Raw genomic sequence first — 25115 nt, 5'->3', positions numbered from 1 at the left:
TAATGCGCTCCTATCAAAAGGGGTGACACTTATGTGCATTTTTCAAAAAAATACATATGGAACTAGATTTCATCAGGGATATGTTATCACAGTTACTAGTACCCTTATAAAATTTGCAAACCACTTATTTGATTATGACAAACTATTTTTAAATGGAGACATGTGCAAAATCTTCAGATATATTACCTTGTACAGGCCAATATATTCTGAAGTGAGATATAAAGATAATCTTTAAAGGATTAAGTACCTGTCTGTGTAAGAGTCTGACTGGGATGAAACTTGGTTGAGAAATAACAATTCTTCGCAATGTAAATTTATTACGTTTCAGAATTAAAAAAAAGCATTCTTTTTTTTTTGCCATATTGTTTTGATTATTTTAGAAGAAATTTTATTGAAATGTGCTACAATTGAACCAGGACAGATAGCATTGTCAAGATTGTCTGAATTTTTTAATATTCCAATTAAATAGTTCCCAATTTCTTTAGAAAGTAAGAGAAAGTCAGGGGAGACAATCGTACTATATAAATGTTGGTAGGTTTTTTGACATGATGATGCATATCTTAATTTTTTTTTTTACCTGAGTCTTTTAAAGACTTGTAATGTAGGCTTATGTTAAATATTAGTTCATGTAAAGTTTTGGGAAATTAATCTTGTACATGCAATATGCATTTCTTGCTACCAGGTAGATGTTAAAGTTTTGCAGATTTGAAGAATGAAATGGAAATCTGAAAGTTACACTGAAATATTGGACTTCTTTTATCAATTAATCCAAAATGCAATTAGTTTTTATAGTCTTTCTTGTTTAGGTGTAGAATATATTAGTTTTTTTGTTGTCAGTTTGTATGTTTCAAGATTTTTTGTTCAGTTACAGCCTGAAAAAAAAAAACCCCTAGAATATTGTTTGCAGCTTTGGTATATTGTATGTCTGTCCCACATGAACTTCTATTTTATTCAGATAGGCAAGGGGATTTGTGCCCTCATTTTTTCTTGTTTCATATGTACATTTACATGTAACAATCAGACATACATGCAGCCACAGTGACAACCTTGTACATGTATTAACTGCATAAATGTTACCCCAAGATTGAAAAACTGTTGATAATACCTGAAATTAATTTATGATCCCTAGAGTTGAGTTTAACCAGGGACCAACAACCTCTGGGTTCATTATAAGTCGTGCACCAAACAGTAGGTCATATCCTGAAGTTAAACAGATATGATTTAAGAGTATGACAAAGTAACTCATACCTTAACTGTCATTCAAGTATTTAAATATGGGGAAATATATGAGTAGGCTAACATATTTTTCTTTCAAAAACCCTATCTTCATTGCCCTAATTTGTACCCAATCTGTCAATACAAATTGTTTACTTTTAAGGTTTTATAGTATTAAGACAACAGTGCAGGGTTTCGCTGGTATTAAGTAGGCCCACAATTTTTTTCTTTGAAAAACCCTCTACATAAATCTGCATTGTATCGACTAATGTCAATTGTTCACTTTCAAGGGTTACGATATAAAGACGATCAAGAGCACTGTGTACATTGTCACGTTACTGACTGAAATATTTGTGTTGGGTACATATAAGGTAGAAGAGTGTTTGATCTCAACTCTGTTTCTTTAATGGTATTGTAAGGAATATCTGTTGATTTGTTGTGCCTTGGTATAGTGAACATTTCTTTCACCCAAAATTGATTTTTATATGATATTTCAAGATTGTTAAATGATCCACAATGTTATTGTACAGATCTTAATCCTTCAGAATTGAATAGCTGCTAATAAAAATGATATAAAATTTGTAGGGATAGGGACATTGACAGTTACCATTACCCTTCTAGCTCTTTGTACTGCCATCCCTTTGACTAGTTCAACAGGGATGTTGTTATGTTTTAAATGGTAATAAATGTCAAAATTTGTTTCTTTTTTAATCTACTTAAAAGTTAAGATTTTTTACACAACAATTCTTTTCCATTTTGTTTAATCATCCAGTTGTATAGTTCATCAGTGGGGTCACTTTGGAAACATGATGAAAGAACCTCAGATTATGATTAAACAAGAAATTTATTTCATCTTTCTATTCTGTGAAGGAAAAGAGTTTTTTGTCATAAATAAATTATAATAATCTTATCTTGGTATTGATATGTTTAATTGTGGGAAAAGGGATTTTGCTTCTGAGATCAATGTCTTGTTCATATATTATATTTATATCTGATGTTGACAGTTCTGCAGATTTTATCCTGATATGGATTTATTACAAATAAAGTTTGAAAATTGAGCTTATTTATGTTAAAAGAAATCATCACATTTGACCTTAAAAAGTATGGTTCTTGTCTTCAGCCACAATGTGACAAAAGCAAAAGGACTAAGTGAATGGTCTATATCTTTGTTTTCAGTCTGTCTGTCTGTCTGTCTGTCTGTCTGAGGTAGATGAAACTTCTCTGAAACCAACCATTGAATTTTATTAGAATTGGAATTTTGTGCAGTTGTTCAACATCGTGTTTACTTGGTCATGTCACATCACTATTTTGAATTGACAAATTTCACAGGAGTTATTTGGCTTCAATGTTTTTTGTGCTTCAAATTTAACGTGCAGTGGGGTACATATGGCTATAAGTTTTATCTTGTTAATATTGTTGAAGGTGACTTCAATTTTTATCCAATTTTCAACAATCTCTGGTAGGTACAAACATTTTGTGAAATGACCTTCACTAAGAACATTACATGCTCTCTTACTATTTCAATATGATATGGATAGACTTCTACAGACTATCAAAATATGACAGGGCCTAAAGCTCAGATTGACTGCATTTTTTTTCAAGTTCCCCAACACTGTTATTTGCTTTACAATTACACCTTCTTTCCTATCCAGAGGAGCCCTTTTGTTTTTGTCATGTGTGTCCATCATAAAGTTTGTGCTCCCCATGTCTCCAATCTTTATTTATTAGGTTAGAATGAGACCTCATTGTTACAAATATATGAATGATGCAATTAAGTTTGTTTATTTTAGACAGTTTAGGGTATACTGTAGCAAAAAGGAATTTCAGGGTCATACTTGCAAATGTTGGAAATTTAAATATTGAATTGTTAAAGTCTGTGAATAAATTAGTTACTTGTATATAGAATAGTCCAAGTGCACTTGATGTGAGTGATGTTTTCATTTTGTCAAAAATATTTTACTTACTTGTATGTACCAGTATTTAAACATTCATGTATGTTTTTTTTTCAGGCTGGTGGTTCTGCAATCAAATTACTTGAAAGAGAAGTTGCCATCCTGAAAATGGTAGACCATGAAAACATTATCAAATTGAATGAAGTGTTTGAGACTGCAAAGGTTAGTTAATAGTCAAAGAAATGAGGGAACTTAAAATTTTCTGATAAAGCTTTTTTTTCAGTTAGGCCATCTTCAAATAATTTTTTGTTTCTTGGCCATTATTTATATCTTAGGAAGATCCTTCGCTTTCATTTTCAGTCTCTTGCTTCCTTTGCTCTGAAGTCTATTTGGAATATGGCTTGACTGTGTTTGCCCTTTAATTTACTTTCATATATTTGATTGTAATAAAACAGATACAGAATTGAGTCTGAATGAATAATTTGAAGATTAAATTCAGTAATCTCCTAGCTGAAGTTACTTGAATTTTGTGATAACATGGGACACAGCAAGCCCTATAATATGGTATCACATATCAACTATCAGTTACCATACAGATCTTATGTGATCTCTTCTCACTTCATCACCATTTCTCTTCCCACCCTACTTCTTTCTCTTCACCTTCCCTCTCTCTGGAAAGATAGAAAGGGGAGAGGAAATATCATTTCCCTCTTTTCTATCTATGGAACCTCTGTTTTAAATTGTTTACCCCTCTTTAAATTACCCATGCTAAAAGACTGATCAGTACAGAAATGCCATGTTACCTCTGCATAAATTTACCCATAGTAAGCTGTAGGCAATGATTTTTAATTTTTAGGTTTGTATTTAATATGTATAGATAACTGTGCTTGGATTAACATGTGAAAACCAACAATAAATCTCTCAAAAGTTGATTACTTATTTATGACAATGAGTTTAAATTTCATTGTCTTGTCCAATTGAAATTTAACAAAGAATTTATATGGTCTGTCACCTTGCAAATTAAGTTGATACTTATCTAGAAATTGTTTTCAACATTTTCATTGTTAAGTCCAACAGGTTTCTAAATAAATATGCTACAGTATTAAAGATTTACAATTGTTAGTATAATTGAACGTTGCAGTTAATACTATAGTATATGGTTTCAGTCTAAATAAAGATCTCTAGCAAATATGTACTGTTTATACATGTACATATTTTTGTATAGTTTAAGAATTGAAATTGATTTCAATTAGATGCCAGCAATACTGTTTAATTATTCTGCAGTTTGTATGGTTAGAAGTTAAAATTTACCTCTGCAAAACATGCGTTTTGTTTTTTTCCAGGAGTATTTTGGGATTTTCTCTGTGACTTGAAAGCAATCAACATTCTGATCTTGAGTTTTATGGATTATATTGCTCAAGTGAACAGTTTAATATATTGACATGCACTGCAAAACCCTGGTTGTATAAACTTATTGAAGGGGGTCATTCAATATTTCATCCAAAATAATATAGGTTAAGTTTTTCAATGACATTTCAACTTGAATGCAGCAAAAGGAAATATCACAGTAAGAGCAACAGATTGTTAAATTCTTTCACAAGTCTACCTTGAAGGTCTGGGATTTCTCCCACTTAAAGACATTGGTTTTTCTGGCTGTCTACCTATAGCCAAGGACAATATCGTCATCATTTCCAAATTGCTTGTGATGTATTTAACACCCACCCACTCCCACCCTTAAAAAAGTCTGAGGGCAAATAAGAATGATCCTGTCTGTCTGTCCATATTGTTCACATATCTTGTAAGCACAACTCCTCTTAAACTGAAATTCAATGAAATTTTATAGGGAGGTTCGGCATCGTAAAGAGATTTGTATGAGGATAAAGTAATTTCCTGACATCTACAAAAATCCAGGTTTTTAAGGATTCATTTTCCTTCACTTGCAGATTTAATTTGTGTCCCATTGCAGCCCTCTGACAATATATACATTTGTGTCCTCACTTGTATGGGCTGAAAGATAGAATTTGAACTATCTTTTCAGTGAGGTCTAATGGTTTTGAACCTTACGTGTTTTTTTTTAATTGGAACAGTAAGTGTATCAGCATTGTCTTCACATATTTTCTTGTTTCTTTTAGCACAATAATTAAAAAAATGCATTCACCTATCGTTAGTAAATTTAATCTGTTTAAAATTCCTCAGAATTATTTTAAAGATGTCAAAATATGTGTTTCACATTCTTGACGGTTACACTATATTATTCTTATTAAACCAATACCATTACAACTGATTTTGAGTACAGTGCTGTGCATTAAAATTGATTCATTTTCGTAAAATGTTTTTGAAATTTGAAACAGATTGAACATTTGATTTAGCTTGTAAGATAATTTTAGATCCATGTCCTATGTCAATCTAATCTCTACAGGTGGTTTTAAATTTTATTTCACATTTTGACAGATATAATTTCATTTCTTTGCAAAAATGATTTTTATGTAACGTATTTTATTTAAATTTAAAGAGCATGCTGTTTGTTCAGATTTTAAACTTCATTGACACAAAGAACGAGACTCATTTGATAATTTTATACTTCAGGAACCATTCAGTACAATGACAAAACCAGCAGTAAATCTTTTCTACTATTGTTTGCACTTAAAATTAAAGTACAGTGCAGTGGTTGATTTAATGAATTAGCTGTAGATTTAATTAACACATGTATATACAAGTTTTGAAACATATTGTCAGTAAGGCTTAACTATTACTTCATCATTTGTATACACTAGGTACATATAGTTCACTATTTTCTTTCTCTTGACGAAGACCAATAGGTTCTTACAGAGGACCCATTGAATGTGAGAAATGCTGTCTTCAGGGTTTCAAATTAGTGGCGGTCTTAGGTCAAGTACATTTAATTTCTGACATACGACCTTTTGTCCTTGACATCAACCCTTTTAATTGACACTCTATTGTGGACTATCAATTTTCTTCAAATGGATCCCATTTATTTGAAATTTGAAAAAGTCCAGTCGTTGATTTCACAAAAGTTATAGGCATAAAACTAATCATTGATAATGACATCACAATAGAAAATAAAGCATTTAGATGTCATAACTTATGATCAATTTTACAGAGTTTCATTAGGGATGACTGTAGGTACTTGTTTTCCATTGAATATTGCTGTATTTTACTTGCAGCCTGTATGGACAATGAATTAACATAGTCATCATTTCACACTATTGTTATTGCAGCATTGAGTTACATTTATAATAATAGAATCTTTATTCTGTGTATTTTCAGAAAATGTATTTAGTAATGGAACTGTGTGAAGGTGGAGAACTTGCAGATGCATTAAAGGAGAAACAGGCATTCTCAGAACATGATACCAAAGTTATCATGACCAAGTTAGCTGATGCTATATCATATTTACACAAAAGAGGTGGGTTTAGTGCAATCTCATGAACAGAGGGTATAATCACTATTTCAGTGCTTAACACCGCTGCCATACTCAGTACTTAACTACACTTTTTATACCAATTAGTACAAACATTAGAAATAGCTTCACTGATTGTTAGTGGGTATTGTTCATGCCTTTTGAAATTTTCCTCTGTAGCAAACTATAAACTAAGAGAGTGATACACACTAAATCAGGAAGTGGTTTTTAGTCTACAGAGTATATTGAATGTATGGTTGCCTCTACCATATAAAATTTCTTGTGCTCGTCATGTTATACATTGTTTTGTACTTTTTTATGTCTCAACCATAACTCAGCGTGGACATTAAGTATTAAATGGTTCACCTGCTCCTTGTACATCTATCAAATACTGTGAAAGTACTAGTGTTTGTGGGGTTCCAATTTTCATGGGTAAGCCTAACGACAAAATTTGGATACCAACGAATAGTAGATTCCTGTTGATGTGTATACTGAAAACTCCAAAACCACATAGTCAAGAATACACGAACTTGTGCTTATTCCTTGATCAACGAAAATTGGTGTCTACAAATTTAAGTACTTACACAGTAACTTTCTGTATATGCAGTTCACATTCACTGAGGAATTTTAACACAATAAATAAATTTCTGTCTACCAAATCTTAAGAATCGTTCATTAAAATGAATTGAAATTTGGTATGAAGCTTAATCATGATACTGAGTACTGTATGATCCATCCACATTCGGATGACCAATTATATGTGTTTTAGGCTTTGGGTTGGCAGTTGTAACTTTTAGGCATGTTACATTTAAAAGTTTTTTGTCTGATCAGAAGTACATGAAAAAGGTAGCCAAGTATTCAATGATACAAAAATCATCACATGACTAGGCCAGACTAACAGTGTAAACTGAATATGAATTAAATATGAGTGAGGGATTGTTTGTAAATATGATTCTATTTAATATGTACCTATAGCTGCTATCATGATAATAAAATTACTTTGGAACATATTTGGTTTCCCAAGAGTTTTTGCATTCTTATCTATTACTGATACAAGAGACTGTCATTGTTTGAATTTTTCACAGATTAATTAGCATTAATGAAATTTAAAAAAAAGAAACTAACAGAATTAATTATATCCCAACACAGCGAGTGGGTGGCGTATTGGAATCATCTTGTCCTTTTTTCCATCCACGTTCAGCCACAATTATCTCTGCTTCAATGGATGGATTGATTTCAAAATTTGTGTTGGGCTTTATATAGATAGGGCATACATCATAAGCAATGGTGGTTGCTGTCCCACATCAACTTCCTGTATTAGTAGGGGTATATCCAACAAGAAAGGGCATGCAACTTAATGTTTCAGATTATTTGCAGATATCTGATGTACAGTGTTTTCATGAGATACATTGATGTATTTTTCTAATTTCAGATATAGTACATCGAGATTTAAAGTTAGAGAACATCTTGCTTAGCCAAAATCCTGATAATCCTGATGATCATCTTCACATTAAGGTAAAAATAATTATTTATTTTGATTTTCTGCAGAACATCTGAGTTACACAAGGAAGTAAGTAAATCTTCGAATCTGTCTCAGAGCACTATAAGCTGCATTTAGTTGATACTACATGTACAAAATTCATGGACTCCTTGGAAATTAGCTAGTAGAAGTATGCTTAAAATAAAATTTCATGTAAGTGCTGTGAAAAAAAAAATGAAATTCATCCCAATTTAGCAGTGTTAATTCTTTGTGCTGCAAAATTAATTTTAATTCAAATATTTAACAAAAAGCAGAAAATTAAATTCTAGACCACAGTTTTAGTAGATATTTTTCAGAGATTCTCACTAATACTGATATGCATGGCTACTTTCTTTGCTGTTTTTAGGGGCAAGTGCATAACTAAATGAGAAAACTAATTTTCATGCATTAATGTCTGAGGCAAAAAAAAAAGGCAAGCATCCCTCAAAAATCACTATATAGGAGGATCTTAATACTGAAATCTCGGAAATTAACTACACAAAATGAGTTAAAAAATATTGACTTGCTATTATAATTCAAAAATGTGTTAAGAAATATATAGCTATTACACTTTGTTAATGTAGAACATTTAAGAAATAATGAATAATTGATAGGAAATAGATACAAATGGGTATTGATTGTTTTATCCTGGTCGACGTTTATTGCTCAATGATCCAGTTACTGGATAATAAAAACTTCCATATTCATGTGAAGCAATTTGTATGACTTCCATATTAATTAGACCAAACTACTAATTGTGGCTCTTTAAAGGTCATTATGTGCGATAAAGCAGGCTTGTCATGCAATGAAATTAGATTTAAGTTTAGCTTCATTGTTGTCTTATCTGTTGGGAAAGTGAAAGGGCTAGGTTTGGATGTCTCAAGTTTTTTTTTAAGTATTTACCAAAAATAGGTTTTAGTTTGGAGGGAAATTTTGATAGAATATATCTACTCTGAAGTTGCTGGAAACTGTTTAGTCAATTACTTATGAATTATTATTATTCTTTCTATAAAAATCTCTACTGTGTATCATATGTACAGTAGGCTGTACTACAATTATCTTTTTGGTATTCCATTATCTGTCTATCTGTTCATCCACTGTAACAGGTTTCTCAGGTGCTTAGCATATGTCACCCTGAAAATTCTAAGACCCTATAAAAAGGGAGACACCAAACAAAGCTCCATGCAAAATTCAGATACCAAAATAAAAACCAATTTGATTCTATAGAAGCTGAGAAATTGGTCAAAAGTTTTTATCATGGCAAACATAAGAACGGAATGTTAGTGATGAAATAAACATGAAGTAATGTCTAGAAATTTGAAAAGGGTAGATTTTGTTTAACTTGCTATGCATAAATAAATTTATTTGGTTCTGTACAGGCTGAGAAACTGTGTCAAAAACTTTTACTATGACAAACATGAACATGTTGTAAGTGGTGAAATAAACAGCAAGTAGATTTGCTGGACACTTGGACAGTGTCCTCACAGTACAAGTCAGTGTACTGGAGCTGGATACAAAGTATTAAAAACCTACTAGTATATAGTTCTGTAGAAGCTGAGAAACCTAAAGCCAAATCCTGAGAAAAATGGTTGAAATGAAAATAAACCACAGAAGTGTGATGGTGCACACGCCCTCTGTGGTCAGCCAGCAATCCATCCCATTCTTCAATTCTTGTATCTGCCCCTATAACCTGTAACTAAGTGTGACTGGGGAAATTAGACTTAATTTTCTAGAATTCTGTACATTGAAGATTTTACTGCTACAACTGTTATTCATAGTGAGTGCAAAACTACTGATAGTGGATTTCTGGTGTGTGTGTTTTTTTTTTCTTTCAGCTGAGTAAAATCTTGTTTGACAATGTAACCTCCTGTTTATTGTAAAACATTTCAAACTCTAAATTGAATATAAATGTTAAAAGATTTCCTAAGGCCAGAAAAAATAACATATTGGGCCCGTGCTTCCTTACCTAACTCTATTTTTTGTGCTTAGACTAAATAATTGTAGCCATTTTTGCTCCAGCACCATTAAGTCTAGATTGTGTCCCCTTTAACTCAGTGTTAAATGTTTTGAAAAATAAAATAATTTCCTTGTCTTCCAACCCTATTTTTTTTCTTGTGAGTACAAATGTAATAGGAAACAAATTATTTTTTTTCTGGCCTTGTAGACATGGTAGAGACTACAGCTGATATTGCTGACTCCATAGTTCATGGGAAACAGACTAGTTATTGAACTGTTACAAATTTTTTTTTACTTGATAATGAATTGAAAAACAGTGTTTTGAATAAATGTTTGTAAACATCAATAGTTTGAATACAGTGACGTTAGCAACTAATTGTCTTCATTGAAAGTAAATATCATTTTATTTCTTGCATCACTGCCATATTGATATCTCTTTCAACTAAGTCTTATGTTTGTTACAATTGTGGCTCTGCTCACCTGCACCAAATACCCACTTGAACTTTTGAAACATCAATGCTTTTAACGTAAGATTTTAAATTCTTAGGACTAGACATGAGGACATTTGTTCTGAGTTTGATCAATTGATGGGCCATACAACAGCATGTACAAGTTCAGTAGAAAAAATAAAACATCACTTAAACCTAACAAAGATTGATTCTTCTTATTAATATACATATATAATTTAATTTGATATGTAACAGGCTTTCTAATTGGTTAGTTCTCTTTGAACAAACAAAAGTTATGTTGTAAAACCTGGCTTGGTACTATGATGTTATTAATATCTGTTGGTTTGCAGGCTGTGATTCAAGTAATCCCAAGCAAAATAACATTCTGATTAGTACTTGGACTGTCACCCATTAGAAATTAAATTATAAGAAATGCTTCTATTTTTTGTTATACTCAGTAATCTGGTTGGGCCAGTGTACACTTTTTATAAAGCGCTTCAGGGTTTTATAAGTGTAAACTGCCGCAAGCCAAGTTACTTTGTATAACCCGTTAAAAAATTAGAAACATTCTTCAAATATCTTTTATATTTGGGGAATAAATGACAATGTTTCCCTGGCAGAGCAGGATATGCTACGCTTACCCTTTAGAAGCACCTGATATCACTCCTGGTGTTTGTTGGAGTTTGCAATGCAAATGCTTTAGTTTTTTGTGTACTGTCTTGTTTTTCTTATCTTAGTTTTTAAATGTAATTGTATTTCATTCTGTGGTCTACTCTGTGGATATGTATTGTCTCTGTTTATTTATTTTTTTTTACCTTTTTGGCCGTATCTTTGGGTTCTGATGTCTCTGAATTGTCCTTCAGTTTTGATGCTTCAGTATATTTTTGCCATGATACAACAGATTCAAGCAACCTTGAATAGTACCATGTCGATTTTAGGGTAGCGTTGAGCAGTGTTAACCTATGGAGCCTCTTGTTTGATTTGATAATTAATACATATATAGTGTAATTTCCTTTGTATTCTTTGTATCATTCATTGAAAAGAACTTTTAGACAAAAGTTGATTAGTTTACCGAATATAGTTATAAATGCAACTGAATTATAGACCTGTAACCAATCCATGGACATTGAATTATGGAAGGAAGATATTAATTAAAAAAAACTATTTTATTTGCTTCCCTGGGAGAGCTCTAATGGATTTTATGAATGAAAACTAGTCTGAAACCAATTCCCAGGTATAATAGGTTGATGACATTGATTTGTTTACTTGAGAACTGTAAACAAGTCTCCTTCACATAGACTGGAAAAATGTACCCAAGTATTTCTTATGGGAATGTGATGTAAATAGCTTAAATTTTCCTGGCAGTTCTTATAATTTCTTAGGAAATTGATGAAACTTTTCCATTGTGTTCCCTTTTTTCCATTTGACTGTTTTTCATGTCTGATGTAAAAGTACTTTCATTGGGCATGATAGGATGGAATTCACTTCAATTTAAAATCAATGATGACACATTTATGCATTAAAATATTTCTTTTAAATGTTTTCCATTTACTTGGAGTTGACATTAAAAGAAAAGAAGGGTAACAATTCCTATTTGAAATGATACCATTACATTAATACATCAAAGTTGTATATCTATCTGTTAGGCCAAACTAATAGTTTGTCTGTTTCCTGCTACCCTATCTATCTTATTTTTTTGTGCCTACCCTAAACATTTTACAGCCATTTTGGTACTGATAAAGCCTAGATTGTTTCCTCATTAACTCAATGCAAAAATAAGATAATTTCCCTATCTATCCACCTTATCCACCTTATTTCTTTTTTGGCCTTACATTCTTGGGTGCAATCAGTATATAGTTGTTGTTTATACCTTGCAATATAGACTTCTTTAAGTGGTTGTATAAGATGTCTCTACATTGAAAATTTTTAAAATGACATTTGATAAATTTAAATTTTATAAAGCCATATTGTACATAGGTTTTAAATCTAGGGAATTTAAAAATGCATAAATGAATTTGCATAATGATATTAAGTAGTTAAGCTCATTGGTGGCATTGTGTACTTTAAGAATAAGAAAAAAAGTGGTTTATTAGGAGTCCTTGAGATAATCCCTTTAATTCTACACAATTCTTCTGTATTTGTATTTCACATTTTACCTATCATTAAACTTTTCCTGACAAAATATTGATTTCCAATCCAGTAAATAGTCCATGGAATGTTTTAAGGTGAATCTTCTTACTGGGAAGGTGTGTGTTGTTTAAGATATTGTGATATTTTGATACAGTCCAACCAGTGAGTGTATTATAAACTCAACTTCATTTGGAGTGAAAATTTTAGTTCAGTTTTATGGTTTAACCAGGTGTTTGCTTTGCAAAAATCTTAACACCTGGAAACAGATTAGGAGTAAAAATAAACTCATGTTAAAAAGGACTGCAAATGTTTTCTTTAAAACTGGCATATGATGGTGGAGGCTTGTGTTTTCAAATCCATTCAAAATTAGGTTGCAATCCCCTTCCCGTGGCAACAAGTTACAAGTGGTATATTTTTAAATCATATTGTCCATTTTTCAATAAAATCATAGTACTCTCATTGGAATTAACATCCTTTAATGGCTTGTATACAGAGCCTGTAGGTAAATCTTGTTGTTTACAAAAGTATGGTGACTATATGAATAACCTTGTCTGTCTATCTGTTAGTCTTGTCTGTCCATGTACCTTGTTAGCATGATACCATCTACACGATTCAGAAAGATTTCCTGAAACTTGATATGAAAGTCAGGCATGATATATAGATTTAAACATAGTTTATTGTTGCCAGTTGCTTTGAAAGGGAGATTATCTATGTTGACAAGGGGATCAACACTCAGTGACCCCACTCACAGTTCCAATTTTAACTTGTGGGTACATTTTTCCATCCTTGATTGTTGTGGACATTGCATAAATTTACATCCAATCTTTCCAAAAGATATTTCACATTCATAGAAATAAAAAGAATCATAGGCTGCCTTTGAATCATCCTTTAATGAGTACATGTATTTATAACTTTTACAGGTAACAGATTTTGGTTTGTCAGTAGTCAAAGGTGGAGTTGGTCATGATAATATGATGCAGGATTTCTGTGGAACACCTATTTATATGTGTAAGTTATATCGAGACAAAACTCTTTCTATTGCATTTTAAAAATGATCAATGCAAGTACTAAAATTCTAAATTGCAGACCTAGAAAAACAGTTAATTTTTATAGTTTTTTAGAAAAATAATTCATAATGGGGTGAAACATATTTAAACTAAAGAATCTTTGAAATAACTAATATCGGAAAAATTACCAATATTGAGATATTTTCAGTAAATTGCTAGCAAAGGTTACAAATAAATTTCTTCTTGTAGATATGATATAAATTTGATTAAAATCTGTTGCCTATATGATGATATTTGTTTTCTTTATTTGCATTGACATTTTCAGCTCCTGAAATTATAGACAATAAAGCCTACAGCCAGCAGTGTGATGTATGGGCAATGGGTGTTATTATGTATTCATTGTAAGTTTGATATCTTATACCATGTACATGTGAAATTACAAAATGTAACATCTTTTGGTTTCTGAGAATTATTTAATATTCAAAAAGCCACTATTATTCTGACATAGTTTTTGTGTTTCAATCAGTCAGTCCATCTGTGTGTCTGACACTATGTTGTATGCTTTTATCTTTCTTTGTATGCTTTGTATTGTCTTCAATTACTGCTCATGAAACTTCATGCACTTTTAGATCACTAAATGAAGATGTGTCTTTGTAAAAAAAAATAGGTCTCTACCAAAAATTTAGTTTTGTTATAAATAGGGCAAACATGCTGCAGTAGCACATACAAGAAAAATTATAGTATTGCCAAATATACATACTTTTTACACCCTGCCACACAAAGTGATGGAGTATTATATGTTCCATTAATGTCCTATTTCATTTGAATAAGACTGTTATTTATTTGTAAAAATATTAATGAAGTATGAAGTATAAATAGAAACATTTTTCCATGCAAAAATAAAAAAAAAGATATGTTGTTATGGTTACACAGTCTGTAAATGATCTGAGCAGCAATTGGCTGTTCAATGACCCATGATTTGATTGATTGCCGACAGATTGAAAGAGTAATCAAGAGAACCAAGGTTATAGCGGTAATCAAAAAAATGTAATCCAGGGACAAAGACCAGACATGGAAAACAGACATACACAACAAAGAACATTAAAGTAACTAAAATCATACATACAAAGTAACAAAAGTAAATGAGGAACTCGGACTCCACTAAAAACTGGGAGCATGGACCAGGTGCACCGGTAGGGTAAGCGTCCTCTATATTTCTAGAAACACCCGCCGAGTTGCTCATAAAAAGTCAAGTCCGGGGTAGACAAACGAGGAAAGGAAAACTATGACCCGTTGAATAAATCAGTTTTCATGGTGCTGATGGATACACCATAACGATCCACGAATTCACGGTGACGACCATAAAACTTTTGTAGTGATGACTTCAATCTTGTAGCAACATAACCCTGTTCCAGAAACCTATTTGTTATAGTTCTAGTGCGATACAAAAAGTCTGCGTAGTTTTGGCAAGCTGAAAATTGATGTTGTCTCAGTTTTCCTATGTAAAATTAAGGATGATCGGTTCATGTAAATTTCAGAATTTTGATTGGAATGAATCAAATAAAGTGCCATATTAAATTTACTAAGAGCTAAAAATAATAAATCAACATTTTGTATTTCATTAAAAATAGTAAATTTAATTGACAAGTAAATTAATTATTGTTGGAATGTATATATGATTGGAAACTGATCGGTAATCGATGAACTATCACAATTATAGTTGGATCGATTCAGAAACCGTAATTATACTCACACTTTTACCTTAAAAGAAAAAAATGACAAGGAGCTGGCAATTTTTTTTATATCGTAGAATCTAATTGTCTGTGTAGTGTTTGTAAAATCAAATCTTTAAAAGGCCTTTTGGTGGTCCTACTAAAAAATGTAGTATTTTGATATTTTACAGAATATGTGGCTTACCTCCATTTAAAGCTAATAATGAAGAGGAACTTTATGAAATTATCAAAAAAGGTGAAATAGATTTTACTTCAAATCCAGTATGGAATGATGTCACAGAACCTGGTAAGTTGATGCTCCATTTTTTTTGGTCTTGTCCATGGTTGACATGATTTTGAAAACTAATATTTAGAAACTTACTAATGATGGATGATCTTGCTTTATCCATTTCCATTTCCAATTTCTTTCTTGAAAATCTCACTTTCCTGAAGTGATGGAGAAATGGATGTTTGATTGCATCTCAATGAAAAGAATTTTTCTTATATCAAAAACAAATACAAGATAATGTTGAAGTGGAAGGAAGATAATTGATATTGTAATATCCCTCCTTATAAGTGTTGTTCTTGATTTATTTTTTTTCATAAATTTTTACTATTGACAGCATTAAAAACCAAATACCTAAGAGCAATTACATGTAGTTTAAAACTTTTTGTACCTGAATGTTTCATTTTGTGATATTAACATACTTCTTATAGTGAAGAAATAGTTTAATGTCATATTTGTTTCATATTATTTACATATAATAGGGTTTTGTTTATATAAACAAACACTTTATAGGCTTTGAATGGGATTTTGGACCCATTCTTCTGAATTCACAGGGTCAGATGACAAGACTTAAAAGCTCTATATGTTCATCAAGAAACATTGTTTTATTTTCATCTTTTATGATTAGTTTGACTTCATTTATTTTAGGATCTTTTACAGCTTGCTTTATGCCCATCATTGAAAACTGTGCTGACCTGTAGAAGTTTAATTGTTAGTTGCTTGACTGTCTTTTGTAGTTGTATTGACCATTTTGAGTGGACTGTGGGAAAGAAGATTGAATAATCAAATTAAGAGAGAAAAAAGACTGCAGGGAAAATTTCCTAGCTTATAGTTTTTATTTTAGATATAAAATGATAGGTAATATAATATATACTGTATTACAAATGTTTGTAAAAAATGGACTGTTTACTATTTTTCAGCAAAGAAATGTATAGAACTAATGTTGAAGACAGATCCTGCTCACAGAGCTTCTGCCAGTGAAGTCTGTCATCATGCCTGGTTAACAGTAAGTTCATCTAATGAGTATAAAATTTTATTGTTAGGCATATACCAGCAGTCATGACTGATGTAAGTAGCCATGGTGACTCTTAGTCACTGATATTCAACTGCATGGTGGCTCAAAGTGTCAAAATATTTTACTAATTTCAGACAGAATTTTTTTCCTTTGCTGAAGATCAAACTTAATACATCCATCTTAATGGAAAACCACTCATTCATTTTCTTTATCTAGGTAAAAGAATGCTTTATGGAATTTTGTATTGGAGTTGTCAGACTTTACTTACACAGGTTGACATATATTATATGCTTAGCCTAACTGTATAATTAAATGGCTTAATACTATAATTCACATATTATTGCCAATAATGTGTTGGAGTAGTATCAAAGTATATATCATAATTAACTCACATTTTAATTCTTTTTACATGAATCGAGGTGGTATTTATATGGAAATTAGATTTTGGTTAAAAACAAGAAATGCATGTAATAATTACCTAATCTATAGTATTGTATATTGTTCCAGTTCGAGAAAAAAGAGATTTTTTTTTTTTTCGTTTAACCTTTTAGAATGTTATGATTTTTTTCTTTTTAGGGAATAGACAGAGAAAGTGTAAATGTTTTAGATTTAATGAAACTATTTAGACTTGAAGAGGGACAAAAAAGTGCAATAAATAATGGTCCTGTAGAAAATGGTGAAGATAATAAATGCCAGTCAGAAGAAAACACTAAGGTACATAATCCCTATAATTTATGTTGAACCACCTCAGTCGACTCATGTTCATGCTTGCCTTAAGAGCTATAGTTCATTGGTTTTATCCCCAGTTGAGTCATTTCGAAGACTGGTATTTACTGCTTCTCCCCCAGCATTGGACACCAAGGAGATTGAGAGGCGACTTGATGGCTTCGAGTTAAAAAAAATGTGTCAGGACGGGATGGAATGCCTACCAGTGGTCTGTTAATTATCTGAGCTATCACTATAAATCTTGCCATTGGTTTAGTACTTTCCCTTGAAATGATAATTTCTGTTAATTGCATATTTTTTTCTGACAAATAGGCTGTGTGATTAACAGGACTTTGTTGTGTTTTAATCATACTTTTGACAAAGAAGGTAATTTGTAAAAAAAAAAAAAAAACTGAAAATTTACAAATTTGATATTAAATCTCTGAAAATCTGAGAACCATACCTTATTTCTTGCAATTAATTTCTTAACTGAACTAAAAAAAATTTTATCTTTGTATCGAACAAAGTCTTTGTTTTATATTGAACTAAATGTTCAAACACTGTACTTCCCATAGCATTTCTGAAGGATAAGTACAAAACTATACTTCTTAAGCAGTAAATACACAAAACAAAATAATGAAAATACTTTAAATAGGAATTCTTTCACTTTGGGTATTGATTGTTCTTAGTTTTATATATGATGAATTAAGGTTTTTTTTCCCCCAAAGTGTGAATTTGTGTCTAGGTGGCTGTTTTGACGAAAACCAGAAGCTATTGTTCAAAATTAAAAAATCTTTTTCTGTATGGAGGTATTTAAATATAAAGCTTACATAATTTTACTTTTTTGCAATATCAAGAAACACATTACACAGGTAAATCTGTAATGCAAATTTTGAAAATTGCAAGTCAATGTTGATCACATTTTGGAAAATTTAATAACACCATGATTGTTCCCTATTTACAGTAAACATATTTTTTATGCTTAGTTAATGGCTATAATTGTAGACTGGATCACCAAGAAAAGGGTCAGCAGAAACAAAGAAACCAGGCTCAGGAGGCAAGCCTAGTGTAAGTATTAGGCCTAATAGAAATAATTTCTTGTTTTTCAGATCCTAACTCGTTTCATTTTATAGTGTCTCTACCAAATATTATTGCCATCAAAAAATATTTTATAAAAAATTCTGGCATTGTATTGTAAAGAAGTAGCCTCATTTATTTTAAATGCTGTAATAGTTCAACCCTGTGAAATTGGTTTTTTTTAAGTAAGGTTCATAAGAGCACAATTATACTATATATTTTATTTGGTTTTTTTGTGTAGATACCTCAGTATTCCTAACAAATCTAACTTTTAATTTTTTCATCTTTGCAGAATAGAACCAGTACAAATTCAAAGATGCTGAGTACAGCTCCACGAACTGTCAGTAAATCACCTGCCCCTCAAAAAACAAGCAATTCTAAAACTTCACACATATCTGCTACTTCAACGACGCGACAGACATCAATATCATCAAGTAGCAAAATAAAAACCGGTGCCAAAAAGACATGACAAGTATGCTGGGATAGTACAAGGGACAACTAAGAGATGGCCTAGTGCAAAATATGGCTTCATTCTGTATACAAGGGAGTTCCTTTGTTCTGTGCCCGTATTCTTCATTATGAAAATCAAATGAATCTATATTCCAAGGATAGATGGGTAAAATCATTAAAAGAAAGGAAGCTTCACTTGTAGGATTAATCAATTATGTATGCGTAAATTATTTGTGAAATGGATTCAGTTTCATATTGTTCTGAGTTGACACACCCCTGCTTGTAGAAAGTCAGTTAGTTACTATTGCATCATACTTGAATTCCCACCAATTTGTTATTTTGCACCATTAGATGGTGGATTTAATGAACTGTATTTCCTAATTATGCAAGCCTTTGGAATTTTTTTTCATTGTTCTTATAGAAGATCTGTCCTATCTCGTTTTATTCCTGTATTAAATAATTTTGTTTGAATCAAGTAATTGTATATTACCACTGGTTAATACCTGTTTTTCTATTGAGATGGACAACTTTTGACAGCTTAATTTTCAACATTTTTTTTGTGTGTTTGCAGGTCTTCTGTTTCATCATTTTCTCGTAACTAAGAATTGAAGTTTTGGCTGCAATGTCTTCTTTATACTTTTCTTTGCGAACACTTACTATTTAACTATATACATGATTGAACATACCATGAAACTTATCAATTGAACTCTAAGGACCAAAATAATTCCTGCCCACAACTTATAGTTCTTTTGACAGACTCTTCCAAAATAAGTTGATGCCAAACTACAATTTACTGATCTTGATTTGTCAGAGGAGGCATTCTGTCTTTCTATAATCCTATTACTCAGTGTATTATATAATGAAATACTGTTGATTTATCTTGTTCTACTGCTGAAAATGGTTGTGATATTTGTGTTTGCCATTCTAAAGATGTTTGTTTTTTTGAGTTGTTAGTGTCTTATTGTTTGGTTGTCTCTCTTTCAAAGGTGTTGTGCCTTTTGTCTGTTTCCTCAATGGTAGTGATATTCTTGATTTACATGTACAATTATTCATTTGACAAGATTTCCCATTTACTTTCTTTTTATGGCCTTCTGTTTAACAGTGATTTACTCTCAAGTGGATAATTTTCATGAGAACTCCCAAAAATGATTATTTTTAATTTTTGGCGGTGACTTTGTAATAACAATGTATTTTATGGTAGACATTTTACAAAAAATTGCAAGTATAATTGCATTTTCATTAACAACACAAAAATTTTCTGCTATATGCTGTCAAATTTTATCAGATTTTGGGCAAAAATCTACTGAAATCTGTTGACTACATTCATCATATTATTTACTGGATTGTCACAAAGGCATAATACTTGAAAGTTTAAGTCAGTGTTTCAATAAATTAAGGTTTAGCCTAAGATAATTATGTATTAAATTTTGACTGCTGATATTTTTTTTCTTAAAGTGTGGTTGATTTTCCAATTATTGCAGAGTACTGCTGACAATTTATAAATTTTGATAATAATGTACTGTATTTTAAGTGTTAAATTGTCTTTTTTTGTGCCTGCAACCTTGGTTTTATTTTAGTGCTACATGGTTTTCAAATATTTGTACAATTTTATACCTGTACTACATGTATTTTCAGTAAATGAAGTATAAAAAATACTTTTTTCGAAAAGTATTAGTGCTATGAAGTTGTATGTTCTTATCTGTGTAAAACTTTTCATTTACATTTACAAGTAGTATAACAGTGCTTTAGAATTCCAATTTTCTGCTACCCAGGGCAAGTGAAAAAAACTAATTCAATTGCAACTTTTTTAGCTTATTTTATTTTTGTAAAGCTTTTTATCATGGACAGCTGAAAATAAAAAAAAAAATCTATTCCATTGTAAAAATACAGATCTTATCTCAACATAAACACATGCAAGATTTACCAATTAATTATATTCATGATAATTATGGAATTTTGGTGATTTTATGTCTGTCCTCTTAGTAATACACACATGTATACGAATATATATATAATCCGTCCAAAAAAATAATTCTATAATTTTTGCCTGCAATACTTGATTACAACTAAACTTTCCTTTTTGCTGTTTACAGTAAAAAAAAAGCATAGTACAGTTTTACTTAAGTTTTTTCATGCAATAAGTTAGTGGCATTTTATTATTTTTATTTCTTGTCAGTAGATAAAATTCTGTCTTGCCTCTAAATATGTATTGATAATTTTGCCAATATAGAAAAGAAGTCGTTTGTTTAAAACTTACACCAGTGACTTGTTTCAGATTAAATACTGTATAGCATGTTATTTTGGTGGGTGTAAAATTTGTCAATTTTGAAGCAAAAAAGTATAGAAAAAATTTTGGCATTTATGATTTTGGTGGATGATATGTGATGCACTTGGTACTTAAGACCAGAGTCCATATTTGGCAGATTTTATTTTGGCATTTTTAGAAAGACCGCTGTAATACGCCAAAATTAGCACCCTGCAACAATTACCCACTATACAGTATATTGCAGTTGCTCAGTAAATTTTTTTTTGTGATTTATTATCTTAATCCTCTGAGCCTTAAGTTAATCATTTACCAGTCATTATCCCAAGTAAAAGGTGATAGTAAAATTTAAGAATATTGTTTCCTTTTTTATACAGCCTTCTGGCATACTGTTGTCTGTCTGTCCGTCCACTTGTGATGTGATTACAGTAAAATGCTGTGATTGATATACATAATTTATTTTGTAAAATTTTTATCCTCACCAAAGGGACCAACCATTCATTTATACATTGTTTTCTAATTTTTCTTTTACTATTAACATTTAAAGAGTCAGGCACATCATGTACTCAAGCTCTTTTTTCTTGTCAACCCCATTTCCAATTAAACTTTAATGAATTAAGGACAGAAGTTATATAGAACTTACTGTGTAATTCTTGAATGTACACAGTTGTTTAAAAAAGCCAGTATAAACACAGGAAAATCAGGAAACTTCATCTATGCATTTGCAATTTAGTTCCCAATTATTCCTTTGTGTGTATTTAGTTTTTGTCCATATTAAATTTTATCATGTTTCATTAAACTTAGAACATATGATATATCAAATTATTTAAGAATTGGCTATGATAAAAATTTTGTCTTGAAAAATAACATAAATTTTCCATGTGCATGTTGTTTATTGCAGGAATTCATATAAATTAATTTGAAAACATATTTTTATCTTTAAACATGAGAAAAGTAGCTCTGAATTTAACTGAATAAAGGTGTGTCAATATTTTTTTATCCATTGAGGTATAACAAAATTATTTTAACCAATCAGATTACAGTATTTATCTCGAATTAATTTATTGTATTTTGTCATCATGTAGATGCATGAAGCTAAATATTTTGTTTAAAAATTCATGAAATAAAAACAGTTGTTCTGGACATATTAAGAATGGTATCTTTGAATAATTTTGTTTCATATATTGAAACATCTTCACCTTAAGGTTTCATTATTTGTATACGGTATGGTGGGTGAAAAATTTAGCAATTTTGAAGCAAAAAAGTGTACAAAAATTTTGTAGTTTCTAATTTTGGCGGATGAAAGTGGTACACTAAGTTCCTAAGCTGAGGATTGTGAAATTGCTCACTACTTCATCAATTACGAAAATATTTTTGTAATTTCTACTTGTGCTTTGGAAACTATTGTCATTTTTTCATTCCATCTTTGATGTTTTGAATGCTATTAGTTATTGATATAAATCTATTAATCTGTTACCCGGACTGTGTATTGCCTTAATAACTGTATGTTAAGACTGACAGTCCTTTGCCATTTAGACTAAAGAAGAAAAAAAATCTTACTTCATTGCTTTTCAATTTTCAAAAAGTCATGGGGTTTAATAAACAATGAAATTTTCATAGTCTAAATTAATAATTTGTTAAAAAGTTTCAAGGTTTTTATTAACCTTATATGTGGATCTTTAGGTTTAAAATGGGACCATCTGAAGGCCAAATCTTTTCTTTTTCTTAGGAAAACCGGAGAAAATCATAACAAATGACTTCGTAAAAATATGACAAGAATCCTTTTCCATTGACCCTTCAAAACTATAAAAACTACCACTACCATATAACAATAGTACATTTGTGGTAAAATAACATTACCGATTCACCAGGGTGTTCAGTTCATGCGTAATTATATGTATATGTATATATATATATATATTTAGGTGCCAATATAGTAAACCTTGTGATAGTGTCATGTCCCTGTGTGCATATAATGCCCTTGTACATATAATATTGTTACCATGTAGACAGACCATGAAAGTTGAGGTTTTATTTATGAATAGTTTATTTTTATTTTAAAATCTGTTAAGCCAGTGAGAAGATGTTAAGTGAAATCTGTCTAAAACCAGACACTTTTGAACATCCCTTTATATTAATTGTATACTGAACCTTTGTAAACCTTACACCTGTCTAATTAGACAGGTTTCACTGTATTATACTAATGGTATTGTTGTGAAGTGTCAGACAGACTTCATTTCTTCTATTTTAAGGCAGAATTTTGCTTTCTGTAATCAGTTACTGTAAAATCTTCTTACTTCTAGTTGGATTTGGGACGTCTTTTTTGTTTGGCTATAAAAAACAGATTTGTATTGGAACATTGTATGGAGAATAAGAATAAGTGCTGATAGTAACAAGAGCTACCATCTCATGTTCTGAAATTTCTTACCCAGTTTTGTCTGGAAATGATTAATTTCAATTAACTATACATTCACAGTTGATAAATGTTATTACTTGTTACTTTATTAATTTATTGTATATGCTGAATACATGTATATTGGTTATTTTAGCAACTACATGTTTTGACACCATCAACATCTTGAAAATTTTCTTTTGATAGTTATTATGAGCTGTACATATACCTAACAAATAACTTCTCTCATGAGACCTCAGGAGTATTCTGAAGTCTAGTTTTTTTTTTTTTAAAGAGTTCTCCAAAGCACAACTCTGATATTTTTCATGACCTTTTTATGGAATAAAATCATGTATGCAATTAGTTACAAGTACTGCTTATTATAGAAAATTGGCTTTGTAATGTCTCCAGTCTGTATTTTTATTATCATAAGGGAGCAATCATTTGACTTTTAGAGGGGGAGCTTGAAGAAATATTTTTACAGATTTTTTTGGGGGTGGGGTAGTAATTTCAGTCTAGACTCATTATTTTCCATTAAAAACCATTTGTAATGAGAGCAATCGCTCAGTCACAATGATATATTTTCTTAAATTTAATCCTACACCCCTAAAAATGAAATGGTTGTCCCAAAGAGTAGCAAAGGATAATTTTCTTTCCTGGTCTAAAGTTTTGCTAGGAGTTATAAATACATGTACAAAGTGTACTACTTTTCACTGGCAGATTATCTCAGGATAATTTTTCATTTTGTTCTCTTTTTTGAGTGTGATTGTTATTATTCATGTGAAAATGGAAATACTTCATCTTGTTGCAGCTAGAATGAGATGCATTCCAAGTTATCTAATAAATATTTTGATTTTGAACTCCGTAGTTACATTAATATCATATTCAACACCCTTTACTGAGTAATCTGTATGTTCCCCAATATATACATATATTTGATTTTGGTCACTCACTTGCCTCCTTCAAATGGCCATACATTAAAATGTTCTTTGTGGGGCAGTGAAATTTCATAGAAATCCATTCTCTAATACTCAAACTTCTTGTCCAGAAACTACATGTGTGTTAATATACAGAAGATGGTACTGATGTCATTGTCATAGCCTTGTTCACACAACATGCATTTAGGAATTTAGTACTAAATTACTTTCTTTCATGATCAGTCAGGATTAAAAAAACCAACAAATTACTGCACAGGGTACAGTTTGATATGACTGCAGATGTTCCCTAAACAACTGGGGCTAGTATGTACACCATTCAAACAAATTGAATTTTGATTACAATTAGATATTTGACACAGGATAAGAATTTGACCAGAATCTAGGTGGTCACTTTTGGTTCCTTGTTCCTAAATGGTTCCAGTCAAAACCTCCAAAATTAATCCAAACCTTCCTTTGGAGGTATGATACCTTGTGATACAATTTCAAATCAATCCATTCCCTTTAACTCAAGAAATCAGCAAAAAATACTTGTTTCTGACCCCTTTGTGGCCACTTATTATTACTTGACTCTAATCAAAAACCCCCAAATCAATCCCAATCTTCCTTTTGTGATATGGCCCCTTGTAATATAATTTCAAAGAGAACAATCATTTTTACTCAATTATAGTCCAGACATGAAAAAAAATGA

General features: G+C 30.9%; 1 protein-coding gene across 3 annotated transcripts in view; it reads left to right on the top strand.

The window, feature by feature from the left end:
• Positions 1-20705, top strand: part of LOC148614036 (serine/threonine-protein kinase 33-like) — a 32917-nt gene extending 12212 nt beyond the window's left edge. For 2 of the 3 annotated variants that reach the window (XM_088587815.1, XM_088587814.1), the window contains exons 3-12: positions 3225-3329; positions 6396-6534; positions 7961-8043; positions 13503-13590; positions 13915-13990; positions 15493-15608; positions 16508-16593; positions 17179-17316; positions 18313-18375; positions 18677-18986. In XM_088587815.1, coding sequence (XP_088443941.1) covers positions 3225-3329; positions 6396-6534; positions 7961-8043; positions 13503-13590; positions 13915-13990; positions 15493-15608; positions 16508-16593; positions 17179-17316; positions 18313-18375; positions 18677-18853 — 1071 coding nt within the window. In that variant the 3' untranslated portion in view covers positions 18854-18986. Of the gene's footprint in view, positions 1-3224; positions 3330-6395; positions 6535-7960; positions 8044-13502; positions 13591-13914; positions 13991-15492; positions 15609-16507; positions 16594-17178; positions 17317-18312; positions 18376-18676 lie in introns of all 3 variants that reach the window. The other variant, XM_088587816.1, reaches the window with a different exon arrangement.
• The last annotated feature ends 4410 nt before the right edge of the window (positions 20706-25115 follow it).

This window comes from Perna viridis, chromosome 6 (assembly GCF_037379345.1).
Source record: "Perna viridis isolate PV_CMFRI_1.1 ecotype Kerala chromosome 6, ASM3737934v1, whole genome shotgun sequence".
Taxonomy (NCBI): Eukaryota; Metazoa; Mollusca; class Bivalvia; order Mytilida; family Mytilidae; genus Perna; species Perna viridis.
The sequence above is the reverse complement of the archived record's forward strand: the minus strand, read 5'-3'. Positions and strand labels throughout refer to the sequence as shown.